Here is a 21,776-nt window from a genome sequence, read left to right as displayed (position 1 = left end):
GTCAAGTGACAGGGGGGCCCAAAGGAGGTGACTGCTTTTATCAGGTCTCGATACAGAAGCCAGTTTGTTAACACAAGGAGAATGTTTTTATCCTTATATATGTTTTTTCTATTTCACTGTGGATGCACAGAGAAAAGACATAGTGTACTTCTAATATTTGTTAGCATTAATATGAGAATTTCCACATTGGTCACAAGCACTGAAGCCACAAGTAAAATAGAAAGTCATCTTCAGTGAACCCTTTGATATCTATCACACTGGTATGCACTTAAATGGGTATTTTAGATGAATTCCTTTGCATATGCTCTATAGTTAAATGAAAAGCGTTGGCAGTGGTTTTTCATAACTCCCTACCTTTAAAGCAGGTTGCCTTAGTTACCATGGCCAGCTTGAGAGACAGCAAATTTAGTACTAATACATTTTCAAAGCCGTGCAGTTTCTGTGAAATCTCTGTATCACAATAAGCTACAACATATGCTTTTAACATTGTGTTAACAAACAACAGCAGTGATGTCTAGTCAAGTTAAATTGGAGACGAAGATTGTCACAAACCAGAAAACAGTTTTGGGTCATTACCTTAGTGACTGTCCTGTATATATTGGGAGAAACATGTTGCGGTGTTCCCTTGTAACTGAAAATAAGACTGGCTTCAAGTGGCTCAGAAATTTGGTAGGTTGGAAGCAGTCTGCTCACAGTCAAGAGTATACTTGCCCCAACAGGAAACTGATTGGTCTTAAGTTGTCCTCTAGGTTGGTGATTCGTTATCTCCTTTGATACTTAAAAAAACCACAGGATGTAATTATTCTTTAAAGTGTGGAATCTACTACCCATCATAAACAGTGTTAACAGAGGTCTCAAAGAGTATTGATTTATTCTGTTCTTATGAGCACAGTATCTGCTTTAAGAACAACTCTCTGTGTAGCCTGTTTTGATAGAACTAATTTTTCACCTCCTCTTTTTCTTTCATTCAACTTGAAAATTTTAAGTAGTATGAGCTAAAGTTCTGTAAAAAGATATTTTTATATATCTTTTTACATCTTATTTATATAGCTTATTTTATAGCTTATCTTTTGTAAGATATAAAAAGAAATGTTATATTCTTAGTGTACCTTTCTAAAGTTTCTAAAACCTCTTCAGATATAGGAAAGATTTGTCTCTTCACAAGGTAAGAGCTGGCAGCAAAGGAATAAGCAGTGCCCAAGAAAAGGTGGCTATTTCTGAGCTCGGGGTCCTGGGGGACAGTCCCTGATGGGGTGCAGAGTTGCACATTCATGGAAGCATCTCCTCCACTGAACAACAGCTACTGACTCTTGTGGGACTGAAAAGTTGTGTTCATTTATACAGAGAGCGCTCTCTTACTATGTTTTAACTTGAAAATGTTTTTTTGTGATCAGCTAAGTGAAGAATAAGTAAAAACAACAAATTGTAGTTTATTTATGAAATTAGCCAATATATATTTCACTCCAGCCCCACTGTTTTTGCCTACTCGAAAAGCCGCCACCTGTTGGTGCTTCTAAGCTGAATAGTTCTCTGCATTTGAGCTGAACGGCTCTAACACTGCAAAAGCAGCAGTTTGAAGGAGGTAAACATTGCATCTACCCTTTATCATAGCTCCTCCTGATAGCAAAAGCAACCGTTAAGTCCTCAAAGCACTAGAAGAGCCTCCTTTTTTCAGAGGCTTCTGAAAGATCAGACTTTGGGACATAGATTGCCTATGTCTGGTCTCACCCCATAGACGAGACGTTACACTAAAAATGTTTTACAAAGCTCTAAAAGGCAGTGGAAGAAAAAAAGAAATAAATAACAAGTCAGGCTCAGTCTTTGGCCCCCGTCAGAACAAAACCAGCTAGATTAAAAAAAAATGGATTTTTGCTTAAACATTACTCCTGATGTATGTAATTATGCAAACTGACCATTGTATGTTTTTACATGTATCCTAGCAGAGAGGGCAGATACTCTGTCAGCTTTAGATCCATCAGTTTCTGGTCTCTTTTCCCAGCTTCAAGAACATTAATGCCCCCTGGGCCAAACCAGCGGTCCATCCAGCATTCTCTATAGGTGGCAACAGGACATGCCCTTCGAGGGAGAGTATATGAGCCTGGTCATTTTCGGAAGTCTTTTCCCCTCATACTTCCCCAGCATCCACAGCTGTTGTACATGGGATATTAGGGAGTACATTTACGGGCCTTGTTTTTTGAGGATTTGTCTAATTCCTTTTTGAACCTGCTGATACAGTCTGCCTTGCAGCTGCCTGCAAGTTCTAGAAATTCACTACCCACTGCATAAAGAAGTACTTTCTTAGATCTGCTTTAAACTGATTTATCTTTGCAACACCCCCAGGTAGAAGAGCACATTCATCTTCATCTTACAGAAGGGGAAAATTAGGGTTTTTGTTTCCAAAAGTACTTGTTAATACCTAGTGTCTCATGCATAAGTTTGCCTAATGCGAGACATTTGAGGCCTGATTTCTTCAGATGCCTGAACATCCACGGTGCCCACTGTGGGGGATCTTGGGAAACTGTGTAGACAAAGATATTTGCATGAGAAGCGGTAGAGTAGGCGCAGCGGAAGATCACGCGGTGCGACGCGCAGACTAGGGGTGGGAACGAAATGCACCTGTATGTAAGCTTGAGTGTAGCTCACAATAAACGCCATTTTAGCATCTCTCACATTGAGGTCTGTGCTTTGTGGCCCTGCAGCGGGAAGCTTCAGTGCTCCCCTGGTGGCGCCATGGGACCGAGCTAGAGCGCGGCAACAAGTGGTGACCCCGACGTGACTCGGCAGGACCGACACGTCTCGTCTCGCCGTGAGACCCGGGGGGGTGCGGGCCGTCTCCAGAGGGAGAGCGGCGGCTGCAACGGCGAGCAGTGGGCGATAGCCGAGAGTCCGGCCGGACGACATGGAGGCCTTAATAAAGGTAGTTGCATTACTAGCTAAGGAATGGGGAGCTTCTGTGAAGCCGAAGGATATTACACTATGTGTAGAGCGGCTCCAGAAAGAAGGAGCCATAGATAGGCCGGGGGACTGCTTGCAGCCGGAATTCTGGTCGCAATGCACTACGGTGCTGGCGGAGCGAGCTATGTCCACAAACTCGGCCAAAGATCTCAAGACGTGGGGAATTATACTCCGTTTTCTGAAGTGGTCGCGGGAAGAAATGGAGACTTGGAAGGCCGCCCGCGACGCGTTGTTTCATCAGGAGGAGGCTGAGACTGAAACGGAGGAGAAGTCTAGCAATGGGGGGGCGAAAGAGCCGGAGGAGAGCGGGGACGGGGAGGCCCCAGCGAAAGAACGGGAGAGCGGGGGCGGGGAGGTCCCAGTGATCTTACCGGTGCAATCCCAGGAACCGCCCCCCGGGTACCCCTGGCAAGATCTCGCACAAGACGGAGAGGGCTGGGGGGTCGACGGGACCGACCCCGAGGATTGCGTGCCTGGCGCAGTTCTGAGGAAGGTGCTTAGTGAGGAAGATAGGACCCTGCTGCCGTGGGCCCCGGCAGAGGAGGGTGCTGTAGGCGGGGGGAGTCAGGCGGTGCAGCGAGGGAGGAAGGGTAACGGCCAATCGGAGCGGAGAGACCAGAGTTCGACCTTGAAAGGAGGGAGGAAGGTTCGGGTGAGATCGCAGGTTAAGGAGGAGAGCGGAGAAGACAGTGACGAGGAAGGCGGGGGCTTGCGGGAGGTTACCTGCAGGCTGCAGGGATGTGTATTAGGAGAAACGCCTCCGAAAGGGAGGCCGAAGGGCGGAGAGGAAGTAACAACAGCCCCGGTCGACACTCTATTGCGTGCATTAGAGGAAATAAGGCGGGAGGTCGAGAAACAGAAGGACCTGCTCAGCGGAGCTAAGAGGGAAGCGGCCCCTGCCAAGTCCATACCGCTCACTGACTGGCGGCTAATAGCCGATTCGTGTGCCCTTCAGGGGCTACGGTTCGAGCAAGCGCCGCAAGTCTGCCCCGTAAGGGCAGTGCCGGGGGAAGGGGTCCAGTGCGTGGCGCTCGAGCCCAAGATAGTACAGGGACTGATGACCTCGGTGAAGGAGAATGGTCTGAAACACCAGCAAACTCAGATGCTGTTGGATAGTGTGCATGCCCAGGCGCGCACGCCTTACGACCTACGGCAGCTGGCGAGGGCGATACTGTCGCCCATGCATTGGATGCTGTGGAAGGAGGCATGGCAGGGCCGTTGTGCCGCCCTCGCTGCAGCTGCCGCCGGGGACCCGAACCACCCCCTAGCAGGTACCACGCTGGATCGCTTGGTGGGGCGGGGTGCAAACCTTGCATCCCCAAACCAGCAAGCGGCAACTCTCAGAGGCTGGGAGGTCATGGCCACAACAGAGGCTTCGCGGGCCGCGTATGAGGATCTCGGGAAGCTAGTAAAGGTAGAGCCCCCCTGGACAAAGATAAAACAGACACACGCAGAGAGCTTCACTGAATTCTGTGACAGGCTCCAACGGGCCATTGCAGAGTCAGACTTGCCCCCTGAGGCCCAGGGTCCGGTCATGATGGAGTGCCTCTGGCAGCAGAGTAACGCCGTGACGCAGGACATCATGAAGACGATCCCTAAAGGAACACCACTTTCGGTTGTCATCCGCACGGTACTGGAAAAACAGAACCAGGGAACAGCGGCAGCGCAGGCCCTTGTCGCGGCGGCGGACCAGATGAGAAAGGGACCACAGCGATGCTTCTCGTGTGGCAGACTAGGGCATATCAGCGCACACTGTCAGCGGCAGGGCCGGCCGATCCCGCGGCAAGGCCGGGGGCCATGCTGGGCTTGTGGGCAGTACGGGCATGTAGCCCGAGAGTGTCCCCAAAATCAGCAGCGGAAACTGCCGGGAAACGGGGGGCGGGGGGGACTTCGCAAAGGGGCGTCCCTCCCGAAGATCTTGGCCCCGCGCAGGAGGGTGACCGGAGTTGGCCCGACAGTGGCAGCAGTCCAAGAGGAAGACGTCCCAACGTGGCCCTGGCACTAAAATTAGGTGATCGCCCGGTGGTGCGGGCGACGCTGAGCTTGGGAGGACGCAGCGATGAGGGGAGAAGGATAGTAACCATGCTGGCGGACTCCGGAGCGGACGTGACATGCGTAGCGCACGCCCAGTGGCCCAAGAGCTGGCCCTTGATGAATGTTGGTTTCATAACCGGAGTTGGAGGAATGGCTAGTACGTACAAGAGTGTGATGCCGGTGGAGATCCGCGTGCAGGACGACGATGGCGACGAGCTGATAGCTCGGGTCCAGCCGTACATCACGCACATCCCTGACTCGCTGTTAGGCCGAGATGCCATGGCGCAAATGAGGCTCAAGCTCACAAATTTAGTATGAGGGCCACTGCTGGAGGCGGCGTGAGAATCACCTGGAGAACCGAAGAACCTGTGTGGATAGAGCAGTGGCCCCTTACGGAAGAAAAACTGAAAGCCGACAGAGAAATAGTAGACCGTGAGCTACAAGCAGGACACTTACAAGAGAGCTATAGCCCCTGGAACACTCCCATATTCGTGATTAAGAAGAAGGCGTCCGGGAAGTTTCGACTTCTTCACGATCTCAGAGCCGTCAATAGCCAAATGATGGGCATGGGGTCATTCCAGCCCGGACTTCCACTGATCTCCACGATTCCGAGAGGATGGCCAGCAGTGGCATTGGACGTTAAGGACTGGTTTTTTTCGATTCCTCTGCACCTGGACGATTGCCGTAGGTTTGCGTTCACCATACCACACACCAACCTGGATGCCCCTGCAAAGCGGTACCAGTGGACAGTCCTACCGCAGGGCATGAAGAACTCGCCCGCCTTATGCCAAACTTATGTTGCCAGAGCCCTGCAGCCAGTGCGTGACCACTGGCCGGGCATGAAAATTATTCACTACATGGATGACATACTCCTGGCGGCGGAAGAGGACAGGCACCTAGAACAAGCCCTCCAAGAGGTCAGACAGAATTTGGCGAAGGTGGGACTGCAACTGTCAGAAGCGAAGCTCCAACGAGGAAGCAACATCAAGTACTTGGGGTGCCGCGTCAGCCCCACGGAGGTGAACCCGAAGGTGACCACCCTGCACGATGTACAAAAATTAGTAGGTGCGCTGCAGTGGCTGAGGCCTATCATTGGCATAATGCCGCAGGAGATGAACCCCCTCCACGACCTGTTGAAGGGGAAGGCACCCTGGGAGCCCAGACACCTTACGCCAGAGGCCCAGAAGAGCCTTCGCAACATAGAGCAACGAATGGCCACAGCTGGATTGGGGAGGTGGGATCCACAGGCCCCTATCACCACTATGCTGAAGGTAACCAGGGCAGGCCTTATAGGGGCCCTTGCGCAGGACGAAGCGGCTAAAGTGAGGATCCTACTGTGGCTATTCTCCAACCAAGTCGGTACAGTGTTCTTACCCATCACTGCGGCAACCGCTAAGGTAATCACCAAAGCACGGAAGGCTTGCTGTCGGCATTTCGGTAAGGACCCAGACGCCATCGCAACATCTGTACCCAAGGCAACCTGGAATGCTTATTTCGCCCAAGACGAGGAGGTTGTCTTGGCGCTACATACCTTCGGAGGAGTGCTTCAGCACGGAAAAACTCCTGTGCTGTTAGAGAGCCTTGAGCATTGCTTTTCAGAGATTAAGCCGAGGGTACTTCCACAGCCCCGGCCAGGTCCGACTTTCTTCACGGATGCCTCGTTGCGAACCTCTACAGCAGCAGTAGTTTGGTACAAGGATGAGCAGTGGCACAAGGCTACGTGGCAGCAGGAGGCCAGTGTTCAGTGGCTGGAAGTGAAAGTGGTCTGCATGGCCCTGGCGCTAGGACCAAATAGCCACGCAAACATCACCACGGACTCCATCTTCGTTCACAATCTGGTAAACAGGATGACCCAGCCTGGGTTCGTAGGAAGCGATATCTGCATGATGTTAGAAGAGGCGCTGCAGAGCCGGACTGCACCCTGCACTATAATGCATGCCAACAGCCATCAATCACTGCCTGGGTTCTTCTACGAAGGAAACAACCTTGCCGACAGGGCCGCCAAGGGAATATGGACGATGACCGAGGCGAAGGAGGTGCACGACTTCCTTCATTTGGCGCCTCGCGTGCTGGCAAAGCACTCAGGCATTCCTCTGGCCAGAGCGCGGGAAATTGTCGCGGCGTGCCCATATTGTCAGAAAACACCGCTGTGGGAGGCGGGGGTGAACCCCCGGGGTCTAAAAGGGAACGAGATATGGCAGACAGACTTTATCTACTTCCCGGAGTTCAAACCACGGCCTTGGCTGGCGGTAACGGTAGACACCTGTAGCACCGTAATCATCGCAACACAGCATCAGAAGCAGACGGCCCGGGCAGCACGGAGCCACTGGAACCTAGCCATTGCGTGGCTAGGGGTGCCTGCGAAGATAAAGACGGACAACGGGCCCTGCTTTGTCTCCCAGAGCACGGCCCAATGGGCACAGCTATGGGGAATCGCCCTACTCAGAGGCCTGCCCTATAACTCCACAGGCCAGGCAATCGTAGAACGGGCCAACCAAACATTGAAAAGGAAAATAAAATCCCTAGCTGAGGCGGAGGGCTGTGGGGGAGGCATCCCTCCTGAGAAAGAGGCGATGCTACTGCATCGGGCGCTCTACGTGCTGAACCACCACAGCAGAGGGGATTGCCCCACGGAGCCAGTGAGGAGACATTGGGGGCACCTACCGCCCTCGACGGGTCCAGGTGTGAAGGTCCGCTTCCCAGGGGAAGGGGAGTGGGAGACAGGATGGGAACTGATATCACAGGGAAGAGGGTATGCCGCGATAAAACGGGAGGAGCAGATAAGATGGGTTCCAATGAAATGCATAAGACCTGACTTAAATGCGCGGACGGAAGGGACTGGGGCGTAACTAATCATTCTCGGTGAGATTCCATTTTGAACAGGGCAACGCCAGACGGGGACGCTGCTGCCTGATTGGATTGATGTTTATCGCCGGCTTCATGATTCCGGGGGCCGCAGAGTCATACTGGAGGAGGTGAGCACAGGCGCACGGAGCAGCGCACTACTGCATCCCGCTCAACCCCGAGGCGGGGCCGGCAGAGACCCCAGCGTGCCTGGTGTTCCGGCCACTATGGGTTAACACCAGTACTATGCCGACCGTCCCGATGATCGTCGACTCCAACCTGACCCTGGAGGCTAAGGGAAAGACGGGAGCTGCGTCAGACCCTTCATGACGGGGACAGGTCAACACAGGGGCGTGGATCTTGTCATGGCTTGATTAGAAATGGCTTATAACACTGGGCTTGGTGGCACCCACAGTAGTGATAGCGATAAGCTGCGGCTTGCTAATTCTGAATTATTGCTTACGGCATGTACAGGCTTAACTGCTTGATAGACATGAGCGCAGAGTATATCAATTAATGGTACAGGAAAAGAGGTTCTAAAAAGGGGGGGAGATGTGGGGGATCTTGGGAAACTGCGTAGACAAAGATATTTGCACGAGAAGCGGTAGAGTAGGCGCAGCGGAAGATCACGCGGTGTGACGCACAGACTAGGGGTGGGAACGAAATGCACCTGTATGTAAGCTTGAGTGTAGCTCACAATAAACGCCATTTTAGCATCTCTCACATTGAGGTCTGTGCTTTGTGGCCCTGCAGCGGGAAGCTTCAGTGCTCCCCTGGTGGCGCCATGGGACCGAGCAAGAGCGCGGCAACAGCCCACCGATTTCTATCCTGGATCAGTCATGCGCAATGATTAAAATACAAACGAGGCTCGCTTGCAGTACTGTTAGCTGTATTGACTGGCCAGTTATCAGGTACCAACTCCATGGCAAAGCTGGGGCCTAAGCCTAGGTCTCCTCCCATCATGGGGACTTCCTTTCCTTGGAGGTTTGTTTCCAGCTCGTCGTTTGTTATCTTGTGTGGCTGATACAAAAAGGGGCATCATTCATTAATGTTCCCATCTCATCCAATGAGTAAAGTGTAGCCTCTGCCAGACCCAGAGAAAATTCCAGCGGAAAACAGAGTAGAATCATAGAATTACAGTCTGTCTCCAAAGGCATATGTAGAAAGGTATAGAATTAATACTGCTGCGACCAAAAGCATCTCAAGAAGTGTCTAGTAGTTTCCAAATAACGCTGCATTCTCTAAAGCATAATTCCCAGCATTTTGAAATCTGAACCCTCGCAAAATCCCCAACAAAATCAAAAGGACAGGAAAAAATACACTCTAATTCTTCCGAGCAGGTAGTGTCCAGAAGCAACAGGTTGTTTCTGCCTTGAACAAATTGCTCTTCTCTGTTAAACAGCAAGCAATAACAGTGGGATGTAGTTCGGTCCTCTGAAGGAAACGGGACCACAGTAAGGGCTGGAGTGAGCCAGGCTCCTCCCGCAGCAGCTGCCTGCTCAGTGGGGCCGATCCCACGCCCTGAGCCCGACACGCAGGGACCCCCGGGAAGGGGCAGCCCGCCCCTGGCCCTGCACCAGGTATGACGAGTTCCCTCTTCCTCGCCCCTTCTCCCCCACCGGTGTGGCGATTGCCGCAGGCGCCCTGAACTGCTGCATCTGCCCCGCGGCGCCAGGCCGCCCTCGGGGGAGAGCGGCGAGCCCCAGATCCGCCTGGGCAGCTCTGTCCCTCAGCCAGCCGGTGCGGGCACCCCGCCGCCTTGTCACCCTCCCTCCTCTTCCTCCTCCTCCTCTTCCCCGTCCAGCCCGCCCCCCTTGCCGGGGTGCACCGCGCTGTCCGTCCCGGCGGGGCAGCGTGTTCGCCGCCAGCGAGGCGGTGCGCGGCGCGGTCGCTGGGGGGCGCCACGGCGCAGGCTGCCGCGGCGGCGGTGCGCGGCGGGGCGCGGCGCGGTCGCTGGGGGGCGCCACGGCGCAGGCTGCGGCGGCGGCGTGGCGCAGCGCGGGCGGCGGGCGGCGCTCGGCGGCGGGGCCGGGCGGGGCGCGGGTGCCCCGGCGGCGCGCGGGCGCCTCCCCGGCGGGCGGGGGCAGCCGCAGCCGCGGCGGCGGCGGCGCGGGGAGGCCGCACTCGGGCGGGCGCGACGCGGGGCGCCGGCGCGCACCATGGAGCCCGCGGCCGCCTCGTGCCCCGCCGCCGGCCCGCGGCCGGGCGCGCTGCCGCGGCGGCTGCTGTCGGCGGCGGCGCGGGCGCTGCTGTGGCTCGGCCCCGTGTACCTGGCCGGGTACCTGGGGCTGGGCGGCTGCTGGGTGCTGCTGGCGCTGCTGCTGTGGGTGTGCTGGGGCCGGAACCGGCGCGGGAAGCGCTCCCGGCTGGCGGCCGCCTTCGCGCTGCTGGAGGACGAGCGGGAGGCGCTGTGCCGCGGCCTGGCCGCGCGGCACCTGCCGGCCTGGGTGAGTGCGGGCGGCGGCGGCGGCGGGGCGCGGCGGGCGGCGGGCGGGAGCAGCGGGAGGCGGCGGCGGCGGCGCCTGGGAGCGCGCGGGTGCCCGAGCCGCGCTGCCTCGCTCGGCCAGGGCAGCGCCGGCCCGAAAGTTGCCGTGGTCCCCGACACAGGCGCGTTGCTCTGAGCGCGCTTGGGAAACAGAGGCTGCTCTGCTCCCCGCGGAGTCTTCCTTACAGCGCGTGCTGTTGCACCGCAGCCGTTTCAGGTTTAGAAGATGCTTCTTTTAGGCTTTCTCGTCCGAAGGTATTCTTTCCAGCATCATTTAAAAAATAAAATCCCCGAGCGCTGAATTCTTTGCTAAAGAGCAGATGTTTGACTTCGAAGAATCATCTCTTGGCAGTACGGGAAACCCACCCCGTTTGTTCTTCATGTTTGTTCCTAGCCGTTCTAGGCTTTAAAGTGAAGAAACTTGAAAATCTAGCTGCACTTTTTACTATATCTGTTTGATTATTTGTTGTGTAGCCTTCACTGGGCAATGGAAAAAGGTGATTATGCTCTTTCCTCATCATCATTCGCTTAGCGTTTGGGAACGTGTCAGGGACTGGTAGGGGAATGCTTGTCTTGTAAGAAAGAGAGTATCAAAGAGCTCTGCTTGTAAAGAGTGTTGCATGGAGGCATTTGTAGTCTGTAAACTGTTTTATATAGCCTACAGCGCTTGACTCGCCTTAATACTGTGGGAAGCGAAGGCGGTCAGCATTTCGGAGAAGTGGGGCCAGGGTCTTTTTAGCAAAGCTAGTACAGCTCCCCGCACGTGTTCTGCCCCGCTGCTCTCAGAAGTCTCTCTCTGAGTGAGGTTTCTGCTTCTTTATGTTGACAGAGGTTTTAAAACAACTTTAAGCATTAGTGAATGTAGTGTTGTCAGCTCTTGCCCTGATCCTGTGATAATACTGTTGCGTTTTATCCTCAAGCCCCGAATGTTGGTAACAACAAACTGAGACTCTTAGTATCCATTTAAAAAACAAAAGCCCCCCCCCCCAAGCAATCTCAAAAGTTTTTAGGTTTTGTTGCTGAAAGTGTCTGAAATACTGGGCTTCGCTGGAGCGTAGACCTCAGGTGGAGGGAAGGGGTTACTGCCCTGTATTCAGCGCTTGGGAGGCTGCATCTGGAGCACTGCGTCCCCCAAGCGTGAGAGATTTTGGCAGATGGGAGGCTCCAGCAGAGACCACCATGATGGTCGGGGGCTGGAGCACCTGGTGTGTGAGGAGAGGAGCTGCATTTGTTCAGGCTCCTTCAGGGGAGGGGAAGGTTTAAAGGCATCTAACCGCTGCCTTCCACTACCTAATGGGTGGTTACAGAGATGACAGTCAGCCTCTTCTCAGAGGTGCTCAACAAAAGGACAAGCCTTGATGGTCACAAGCTGCAGCAAGAGAAATTCCTTGTTGGACATAAGGAAAAATTCTTCACAGTGAGAGGAGTTAAGCACTGGGATGGGAGCCCAGAGAGGTTGTGGGATCTCCATCCTTGGAGATGCTCAAAACTCAACTGGAGTTGAACAACCCTGAACAACCTGACCTTCCTTTGAAGTTATCCCTGCCTTGAGAGGGGTTTGGGCTGGAGACCTCCAGAGGTCCCTTCCAACATGAATTATTCTACAGTTCTAAAATGTACAGCTGTAATGCAGGGCGGAAGCATGCGGTTGCTCCCCACAATGTGATCTGCAGCACATGAACGAGCCAGGAGTAACTGTCCTGCAGCCCGTTGCCTGACAGTACAGTCCTGGGAGGTCCAAAGTGGGAAAACAGAGGCACGCTCTGTTTCTTCAGGGCCTCATTCATGACTTCAGAATTTTTGGAGTGGGCTGAAGGAAGGTAGGGTGTAGGACTGAAGGATAGAGGGTTACAGCATGCGTTTGCTTTTAGTTTTAGTGTTCGTCAGTATTACCCCGTCTTCTCCATCTTTCCTTTTCTACACTGATAAGTTTGCTCATCATCAGTTGGTACCACAGTGTACTCATACTTGATGTTTCGTAGCTTCTCATTTTTCATTTTCCTTCTGTTCCCCCTTCTCCCTTGTGCCAGTCTTGGAGGTTTCTTCTTACCTGCTGTCTATTCACAGTTTATTGTCTGTGGTGTCATCTTTTTTTATCTTTCATTTTTGCCTTCCAACATTCATGAATCTTCAATTGAAACGGCTCTAAAAACAGCTCCTGTGTTATTCTCTCCTGACATGCAGAGGTGGGAGTAGGAATAAAATTCAGGCTGGGGGAGTACGGGTTGGAACTGCAGTGAAACCCTAGGAAAGGCGCTGGAAGTGTGAAGCAACAGCAGTGTGTTAGGAGATTGGTAGATAGTTGTCTCCTTGGGTGCCTGTGGTGAAATGAGGAAGATCTGATCAGTGAGGTGTTAAGACATGTCATTGATTCCACTAACTGGTTAAAAACTGGTTCTCTGTGAGAGAACTGCAGTGGCTCTTTCAAAAGTGGCTCAGACTCCGCTCGGTCCTGGTGCGGGTTATTAAGAGAGGTGTTTGTATCGCAGCCTTTCCTCTGGTGGGGGCACGAGGAGGGTTTCCCTCATCCACTCAGCCATCTGTTTCAGGAAATCTGCAGGGATATTTTGCAGCATCAGTCTCTCAGCTGAAACCAGTCAGTGGGTTTGAAACTCACTGGGAATAGGTTGGATGCGTTCTTGTGCTCAGCAGCGTACGTGGGCATGCTGGCCTTCCGTAGGGAACCAGGCGGGAAATCGGCCCGGGTAGAGCAAAGAGTCGGGCCTGTGTCTTGGGGAGCCGAGGTCTGCCTTTCTCACTTCAGCCTGTGCGGTCTTTAGCGTGACTTTTGTAAAACCAGTCAGTGCCCGGAGCAGGAGTTGTGCTGCTTCTCCTGCCTTCGTCTTGGTTCTCGTGTAGTGGTGGTGACCTCCCCGTGTTGCTTTTGCAGCCGTAGCAGATAGCAAGTGTGAACATCCAGGTGTGCTGCATTTCCTCCTGACTTTAAACCTTGTACTAAGAGAAGCTGATATTACTGAGTACAAACGGTTGTTTTAAACGTTGCCTGCTAATTCCTTCTTTATGCAAATACTTACTTACGCTTTCTTTTTGGCCCTGCACAGGCAGCCAAAAAAATGGTCCCTTAAAAATACCTTGATGGACATTCTTGTGTTGTATTTGAACAGAATGGCGCTGTCAAGTCAGACATGGTTTTTACTACGATCATTGGTGTGGCTTGCTCCGGGGCAAGGTAGAGCTTTGCAGAACCTTATACATTTTATTTACTTGTTAGTAATTGGCCCTTGCCTAGCATTTTTGATCTTCAAAGCTCTTTTCAAATGCTAAGTAATTCTTACAGCATTCCTAAAATATTGGCAAGAATTTTGCTTGCTTTGACAGTCAGGGAAGACTGATTTTGATAGTGTGACTTGCCCAAGGTACAGAGCAAGTCTTATTCTGGGATAGTGCTGACTTTGGCAGCTCCTGGTGACTGGTTCTGGGCTTAGTAGGGAGTGTTTTGTGCTTCTCTTCTTAATTATGCTGTACTGGTGATGAACTCAGGGACAAGACCCTGCTGCCAGGGCTCCCACCGCTAACTGCGGTCAAAAGTGGGTCTGAAGTCCAGGGCACGTGGTAAAGACTGGAACTGTCTGTGGGTTTTTCTCCAAAACTATTAGGATACTAAGTTCTTGCAGTAAGTAGCTGGGTTGAGAAGAGAGCTTGGTGGTGCTGCTGAGCTGACTTAAAGCAGAACTCACCTTCCACTAGATGCTGGCAGGATGTACATGTTATTGGAAAGCCATCACAGTAGGAAAGGCTTTGCTCAGAGTTTGTGCCGTACTAGACAGCGGAGGATCTAGATGCAGCACTAGGATACCAAGCTCTGCTTGGTCCGCAGAGCTGCTCATTGAAGTTGTACCACTGAGTGCAGTTTACCTTTGGTATCGGGAGCCCACTGAAGCCTTGTGGCCTTTCATGTTGGGCAGAAAGCTGTTTTACACCAGGGGTATGTAGTCTGCCAATCCCTCTGGTCTTTGCCTGGGTGAGAGCCCTGTTGACCTAGCCACTGACCTCCTGGTGGTCTTTGACAGGCTTATTCACATGGTAGCTTTGAGGTACAGCAGTGCTATTTCTTCCGTCTGACAAAGGACACTGAGGCACAGACTGGCTGGGTTCAGCTGTGGAAGAGGAGGGACAGTGCTGCAGAGGCATGAATGAGGGCATGTAAAGCAGGAGGGAAACGTACCGCAGGTGGCTGCTAATCCCACTGTAGCGATGTGAGGTGTGACACGCTGATCTGTGATTCGTTGCAGTCTAGTCTGCAGTCTGTCCTGTTCGTGTGTCCGTGGCTCAAAGAAGTGACTTTTAATTTGCTTTTTCTTAAGGTGGGCCTAGTTGCCACCGCCTTCTCGTGCCTGTTGCCTGATGGTCCTGGGTGCTGTTCCTGCTCTCCTTGGCCACCGGCTTTGCTTCTTGGATGCCTCTTGCAGTTGCCTCTCTAGCAGCTTTGAATAAACCCGGAGATCCCTAGTGGTTTATATTCTGCTACATTTCTTCCCTCACGCTGGTGGGTCTCACAAGTGGGCTGTGACTCTGCTGCTGGGGCCTGGTGGCCCAGCTGATGCCTGGAATCATGGTCTGTCCTTCCTTTTTGATCGCGTCCCCTCTCCTCATGGTGAGGTCCTTTGAAGGACTGCCGGCCACGCTGCTTCCACCTCTGCCCTGCCCTGCCCGAGGCTGATCCGGGGCCTGGCTGCAGGGCGCTGCAGGGCTTGACAGTCCTCTTGGAGCTGGGGACCAGCCGCTTTCCAGGCGTCCAGGATTTGCGTGCCCAGGCAGAGGACCTTTCCCTGCGAGATGAAAGGCAGGTGAAGTGGAGGTCCCCTGCTTCCCTTGATCCTCCTTCACGTGAAATGTCAGCAGCCTTTTATCTGCATTGGTCGTCCCTTCCCATGTGGGCTTCTTGCTCTATCACGCAAATCGAGCCGGCTTGGCTGGCGTTTCAGTGAACTTGTGTTTTCTTGTTTGATGGAAAAGTTGGTATTTAGAGCATCAAAAGAAATTGCTTATAAAGAATATGGTAATATCACTTTGTTTTTTAATGTAATAACTGGAGATAATTTGAAGTGTTGTTTGAGCAAGGGAAATGGGCTCTGCAATCATACAGCAGGCAGGAATAAAAGGCAAGCGACTGTCGGTTGTATCCGGAGAGCTCTGAGCACCTCTCTGAACGCTGCCACATTAAACAGCAAACCTTTGACTGAAGAGTGTAGTTCACAGCGCTTGGACAAGGAGGTGAAGGATCGTCCTACCCGGTTTCTCTGTCAGGCTAATGATAGTCTAAGGAGTCCCTGTATATTTGAGTGCTCTTGCAGGGCTGAACGGGGCCTGAATGCCCGGTCCGAGGAGATGCCACAGTCCTGCAGTAGAGAGCTGCCAGTCGGTTGCCCTCGCGGGAAGTGCCGTCGGTGGGGGGCCGGCGAGGCTGGGGCAGGCGGCGGCAGGGCTACGGCGCGTCGCCTGGGTGCGAAATAAATCAACCGCCCCCACGGGGTGCATCGCTTTGGGGTGAACGTTCCTGTTTACTTGTTTATTTTTAAAAAAAGGTTGTCAAAAAGCTGCATTTCACAAATGATAGAGTTAGCCTTTCTCTGCAAAGCTTACACTTGTCTGTCTTGAATGTGAATAATTATGAATAAGGCAGAAGAAAAAGGCTGAATTCGGACGTATTTCCATATGATCCATCCAAATCCATAGTATGGATTTGCCCCTTTTGATGATCCTTTTGTTTAATTTATGCCTTAGCTTCTTAAAAAGCTCTGAGGGATGAAAATGCTGGACTTTTAAAATGACAGTGTGTGCTAATAGACTTAATCTCTTACAGCACTTCTGTTCCCTAAAGCCATTGGCGCTATGTTAGTGTTAGTGCAGAAATCCTGTCACAAACAATAAATTGAATTTCCCAAGCAGGGTCTCGTTTTCCACTGCGCCGTGTCCTGTTTCGGGGGAGCCCGTGCCTGAAACAGGTTCTGTGCTGCTTGTGGTCGTGAAGAGAAGTAGGTTCCCGCGCTTGCCACTGCATGACCAAGAGAGGAATGAGAAATCTAATGCTGCTTTGCTTCGCTAACAGGATATGACACTTGCTTTAATAACATGAGTGTGCCCAGAGGCGTACTGGTACATCACTGCACGTGTCGTCTTTCACCTTTTACTGTTTTAGTGCAGTTTTCAGATGAGGCAATAAATTATAAAGGGTGTGTGTATGAGGAACAGGATCTCAGCTTACTCTAAAACCTGTTCCACAGTCCCCGGTATCTTTTTACATACGTTGCAGCATGACGAAGTGGATTGCACGTGGCGCTCACTTTATTTTCCTCTTCATCCAGGTTCATTTCCCTGATGTTGAACGAGTGGAATGGCTGAACAAGGTGAGGCGCTCTGAACTCCAGCTCAGGCCGTCTGCTGCGAGCTGCCCCCCAGCACAAGCTCCACGGGCCAAGTCTGAGAAAGTTTCCGAGTTGCTACAATAAGGCTCGGTCATATCGGTGCCTATAATTATGTTTTGGAGCGTGCAGAGTTGCCACAGATTTTAATGAGAGCCAAGTGTTTTTACCTGGTTGGTACAGGTTATTCATTCCCTCATTGGTTTGGCATTTGAAGTTGAATCAATAAATCAGACTCAGTTCAGACAGAACTGAAATCACCAGCTTGTTCGTTCTTACTGAAAAGCAAAAAAAAAACCCCAACCAACCAACCAAAGATCTGTTGTAGAATGATTTGATGCATTTGACACTTCGTTCTGAGATACTTGTGAGTGTGTGTGTGTGTATATATATAAATATAATATATATAAATTTATATATGTGTGTGTGTGTATGTATTTTTTTTAAGCAAGAGTGGTGGCATCTCCTCTTACCAAAGAGGTTAGCAGAAAGCTCTTGGGTCAGTGCTCCCATCGGCAGGTTTAACTGAGCTCCCACTGGAACTGTGAGAATTCAAAGCAAAACAGCTGATCTGGCAAACTAGCATCCAGCAACCATTATGTTTGTTTTTTTTAGCAAACTTTCTTTTTGATGTAAAAGTTTACCTCACTCTTCTCTAAATAAATCTAACTCCAGGGAGCTTTCTGACACTTCTGAGTAATTAGAGACTACTACGCTTTAGAAACTTTAACCCTGGGCTTTGCCAGTTCAGCCACTGTGGTTAGAAGCAGTCAGCAAACTCCATGGTGTTAAAGCTTTCTCCTTGGTTCCTAAAAACAGATTCCTCTCCTGAGGAACAGGAATGGATCCTTCCAGAGGGGTGACTTCAGATCTGAAACGTGACTTGGTATTTTAAAAGGACAGACAGTAATAGCCAGGTGTTCTGTGATGCGTCTGTTTTTCAGTTAAAGGTATCTTATGCAAAGAATCTTCAGTGTAATTTTGCTTTTGCTATTCTGTAGGTCCTTGTGCAGGCTTGGCCATACTTTGGGACAATTATGGAAAAAACATTTAAAGAAGTTCTTGAACCAAAAATCAGAGCAAAGAACGTTCATCTGAAAACGTGCACCTTTACCAAGATCCACTTTGGCGAGAAGGTAGTGTGAATCCTTTGCAACGCTTACGACGCAGACTTCTCTGAAAAGCTGAAATGCAAAGGGGAGAGCGTTTCTTGGGGATTCTGGCATTCAGCTCTTTAAGAGCACTGAGTATTTAACAGAATGGTATTGGTACAGCACTGCTGCCTCCGTTGTTCCTCCTCCTGCTGACCTGAGCACCTTCACCATGAAAGAAAGATGATGTAGGAGGCATGGAGATCCTTTCCCAATGACAACCAGTATCAAGGGATGGGGGTAGAAAATGAGGCACATATCAGCATTTCTTTCTGTTATATCCTTGTGGCAGGAGTTTTTGGTGCTTCCTGAGGCTTGTTTGCAGCATGAGCTCTTTGCAACCAACCCCATATTTCTGGACTGCCAAGGCTGTTCACGCTACATCTTTAAGCGACAAACTTGTGCAGTTTGCTCATAATTTACATGCAATTGTGCAAAGTCTTTAATGAAAGTTTCTGTACTTGGATTGCATGAAGAGAGTAAGACTCTTCAGTTGGCCATAACTTAGAAGATATTAACTATGTTGTATCTTGTCTACCTTTATTTCAGTGCCCTAGAATCAATGGAATAAAAGCCTACACCAAAGAAATTGATAGAAGACAAATTACCCTGGACCTGCAGATATGGTAACATTGCATTGTTGATTGTGTGGGTGTTTCTTAACTCATTGCCCATCTGCGTGTAAGTTGTCATGCTGGGCTGGACATGTGGTTTGTTAAGTCCAGCATGAAGTGGAGAGGTGTTTATCTTATATCAGCCTGCAGTGATAAGACATAATCTGTCCCCCAGCTGGATTTCCTTCTTACTTGCAGAGGTGAGATGTTGTGCATCAGGCTTTAAGTCAAAAAGTAGTGTCACCTGCACAGTTCTGGGTGTTACCCCTTCTGGACTGCTGCTGCTGCTGTGGATATAAAAGTATGTTCCCTTGGCTTTGCTGTTCCATGGCAGTAGGAACCATATTTCCTGCTCTGACAGCTCTCTGGCGTGGAGACCCTTGGTCTGTGTGTTGCCCTTCTATGGTTCCTCTTCAGTCCAACCACTCCAGTTCTTCCAGGACTACTTGCACTATTTATTTATATAATTCCTTCCCCTAGACTGATCGTATTTTATTCACCACTTGTTCCATGTGTCACCCAGCTTATTTGCTTTTTTTGATTGCAGCTGCTCTTTCAGCAGAAAACTGCCTTGAGCTCTATTAACAACAACAAGAAAATTAGATAAAACATTTGATACCTTCCAGGCTGTTTTGAATGAGCTTGTTGTGTGTTTTGTCAACATCAGAGTCACTGCAGAGCTAAACTCTCTCCTGGTTTAGCCCAGGGAATGGAATTACTGGGAAATTACCATCTGCATGCTCTTGTAGCACTGTAAGTGTGGTGGATGACTGAGCTGCCTGACTGAAATGAATTTTTTTCATGTTAGTGCCAGGAAAAAAGTAGTGTGAAACTATGGAGTGACTTGGCAACAACACGGAGCTGCTCAGAGCTGCGCCTGCTGCTTCGTGTGGCAATGGCATGGCAGCTCCCCCAGGCCCTGACAGGGTACCGGCGCTCCCTGCAGAACGACTTGTGTTTCATTTGAAGCCAGAACATGCTGTGCTCCAGCGCAATCAGTGAAGCGCCCTTTGTAATAGCAGGGCTGGTTTTAGGGCCTTTGGCAAATCATTCGTGCTTTCCACATTGAGATGGAGAGGTTCTCTGCCTGCAGGCTCTGCAGGAGATTGCTGCTGCTCTCTGTTAAATTGCTGCTCCCGGCTGCTTCTCCCAAGCACTCATTTCTACTGTCTTTTAATAGTCAGCTGCAGAGGGATTCCCCCACCTCCTTGTTCCCATCCCGCTGGCAGACCCTTCAGCATCTCCAAACTGGCCATTTTTTTCTGTTCCTCCGTCTGGCAATAACTTGCCTGAACTGGCATCTGATAACCCAAGTATTTTGTGTACTGAGACAGGCGTGTTCAGCCTACCTTCTCCTCCCTCCTCTCCTGGGCTGTATTTAGGGCCCAGCTCCTCTCACGTTAGTATGTTAGCATCAGTTTTGGCAGGCGAGCTGTGAGTTGTACCACTGCTGCAGGAAGCAGTGTATTACTTCCAGGAGTGGGGAGAAGCAGATCAGTGACCAGTGCTGGTTATTTACCTGCCTTTTTCCAGATTGCCAAAGGAACATTCTTTTTCCTTCCTTTAATCAAAGATGATGGCAATTCCCACTTTTGTGGAGTGAGACAAAGTCCCATTATGAATACGCTCTCCCTGCTACATGAAGCGTGCATCTGCTTCCTATGGTTATTTATGGCTACCTCTGTTAAATTCAAAATAACCCAGCTGGATGATGGATGTTTTCATGTAGCTGGGAAAGCCAGTGTCTCCATTTGTGCACTGTGGGGGTGTCAGTGGAAACATTTCTGTTGCAGTAGACTTTGTGCTGTTGGAGCTGGTGCTAAGGAGAAGAACCGGTTGGAGGAGGTGGATGTGAGCTGCCCCAGCTGTGAGGATGCAGCCGTTTGCACTGCATCTCAGTCGCTGCGTGTCGATGAGTCAGGTCTGGGTCGCTGGTTACACTTACGTAACCCGTGACGGGCTGGTGTGTGTGTGCAGAGCGCGTCTCTGCCTGGAGACTTGCCTCCGCGACTCTGCGTGTGGTGTCAGTGAGCGGACATGCCTGAGTAAGAGCATCCAGCCAGAGCTGCTGCAGGTCAGTTAAAGACCTTCCCATGGCTCCTGCTTTTGGGAATGGGTCCTAACAAAAGCAGGAGTAGTGCAGACGTTCACAGTCAATGCAGACAAACATCATCTGTCCTTGCATGGAAATTGAGAGTGGGTGCTGGAGGTGAAGGTGTAGTAGTGAGGTGCTGCAGCTGAAATAATATCCCTCAAATTTCACTGCAAAGATCATGTGGTGGGAAGAGGAAGTCTCCCCCCCAACCCCAAATATTTCTCAAGATATCTGATATCATGAGAAAGTGAGAGGAACTGGAAGTGACCCTTAACTTACAGGACCCATCATTGGAAGTTTCTACAGATTAGGACGCTTGTGGTCTTGCATTTTACAGGTGGCCATTGCTGCATGGTAGCAGTTCTCTTTTGCTGCTCTCTTCCCAGTTAACATTTGATGTGTGGTCCAGATTTTTCTTAATCAATGCTCTCAACTTGATAATTAAAGGTAAAATTAAATTATGACCTGTGGAGTCCAAAAGCCACTGATGAAGTGAGAGCATTTTATAGTCTTACTTGTTTTCCATGTGAAGGTGCGTGGCAGCAAAGTTGCATCTCAGCTACCTCATTTTTGTGTACAGGATCCTTCTAAGTAGTGCTAATGGCAGAGCTTGCTACTGTCACCAGTCACCTCTTTCCTTCTCTCTCTCGTTCCCTCTGAAGGCCCTGACTGCTGAAAAGATGTGATTTGAATCATTGTCCGCAGAGCTGAATCCTGGCATCACAACTCTGGAGGACAGAATAACGTACTGTGGGTGTAAGCGAGGTTCACTTTGCAATGTCAAGACCACAGTGACCTCTGTCAGGTTAGGTTTGAGAAGAGTAGCTTGTTGCAGAAGACATTAAAGAGTTAACATGCTTTCATGTCAAAAAATAAACATGACTCCTTTGCCGTGGTGTTTGCTAGGTGTAACTTCAGGGGAATTCCCTTGCTAGTGCACGCATGCGGTGCTCGGCCCGCTGGCTCATGGCTTTGTGCAGTGTGGGCCAGGACAGCTGTAGATGGGGAAGCCGAGCTGCCACTTCCCACGGGAAGCCGTTATCCTGGACAGTGTTCCTCCTGCTGTGGCAGCAGCTCTGCCCTGCTCTGGTGCTCAATAACGCTTTGTTTATAGGCATCATTCAGAAATCTCAGCACACTCTATAAATGCTTCCAACCTTCAGCCTCGCAACAGTATAGGAGAAGGGATTTTACTTCTGTTTTATCAAGGAGGAA

General features: G+C 50.9%; 1 protein-coding gene and 1 long non-coding RNA gene across 2 annotated transcripts in view; both read left to right on the top strand.

The window, feature by feature from the left end:
• The first annotated feature begins 2,553 nt into the window (after positions 1-2,553).
• LOC106498444 (uncharacterized) lies at positions 2,554-8,556 on the top strand. The gene is made up of 2 exons (XR_001294971.2): positions 2,554-2,917; positions 7,873-8,556. It is a non-coding gene; the product is annotated as an uncharacterized lncRNA (long non-coding RNA).
• A 1,436-nt stretch (positions 8,557-9,992) lies between these two features.
• The window catches only part of ESYT3 (extended synaptotagmin 3), a 35,256-nt gene continuing 23,472 nt past the window's right edge, over positions 9,993-21,776 (top strand). Inside the window, exons 1-4 of the mRNA XM_067299341.1 lie at positions 9,993-10,280; positions 16,645-16,686; positions 17,703-17,837; positions 18,402-18,478. Of these exons, the coding sequence (XP_067155442.1) occupies positions 9,993-10,280; positions 16,645-16,686; positions 17,703-17,837; positions 18,402-18,478 (542 nt within the window). The remainder of the gene's footprint in view (positions 10,281-16,644; positions 16,687-17,702; positions 17,838-18,401; positions 18,479-21,776) is intronic.

The sequence above is a fragment of the Apteryx mantelli genome, chromosome 6 (assembly GCF_036417845.1).
Source record: "Apteryx mantelli isolate bAptMan1 chromosome 6, bAptMan1.hap1, whole genome shotgun sequence".
Lineage (NCBI taxonomy): Eukaryota > Metazoa > Chordata > Aves > Apterygiformes > Apterygidae > Apteryx > Apteryx mantelli.
The sequence above is the reverse complement of the archived record's forward strand: the minus strand, read 5'-3'. Positions and strand labels throughout refer to the sequence as shown.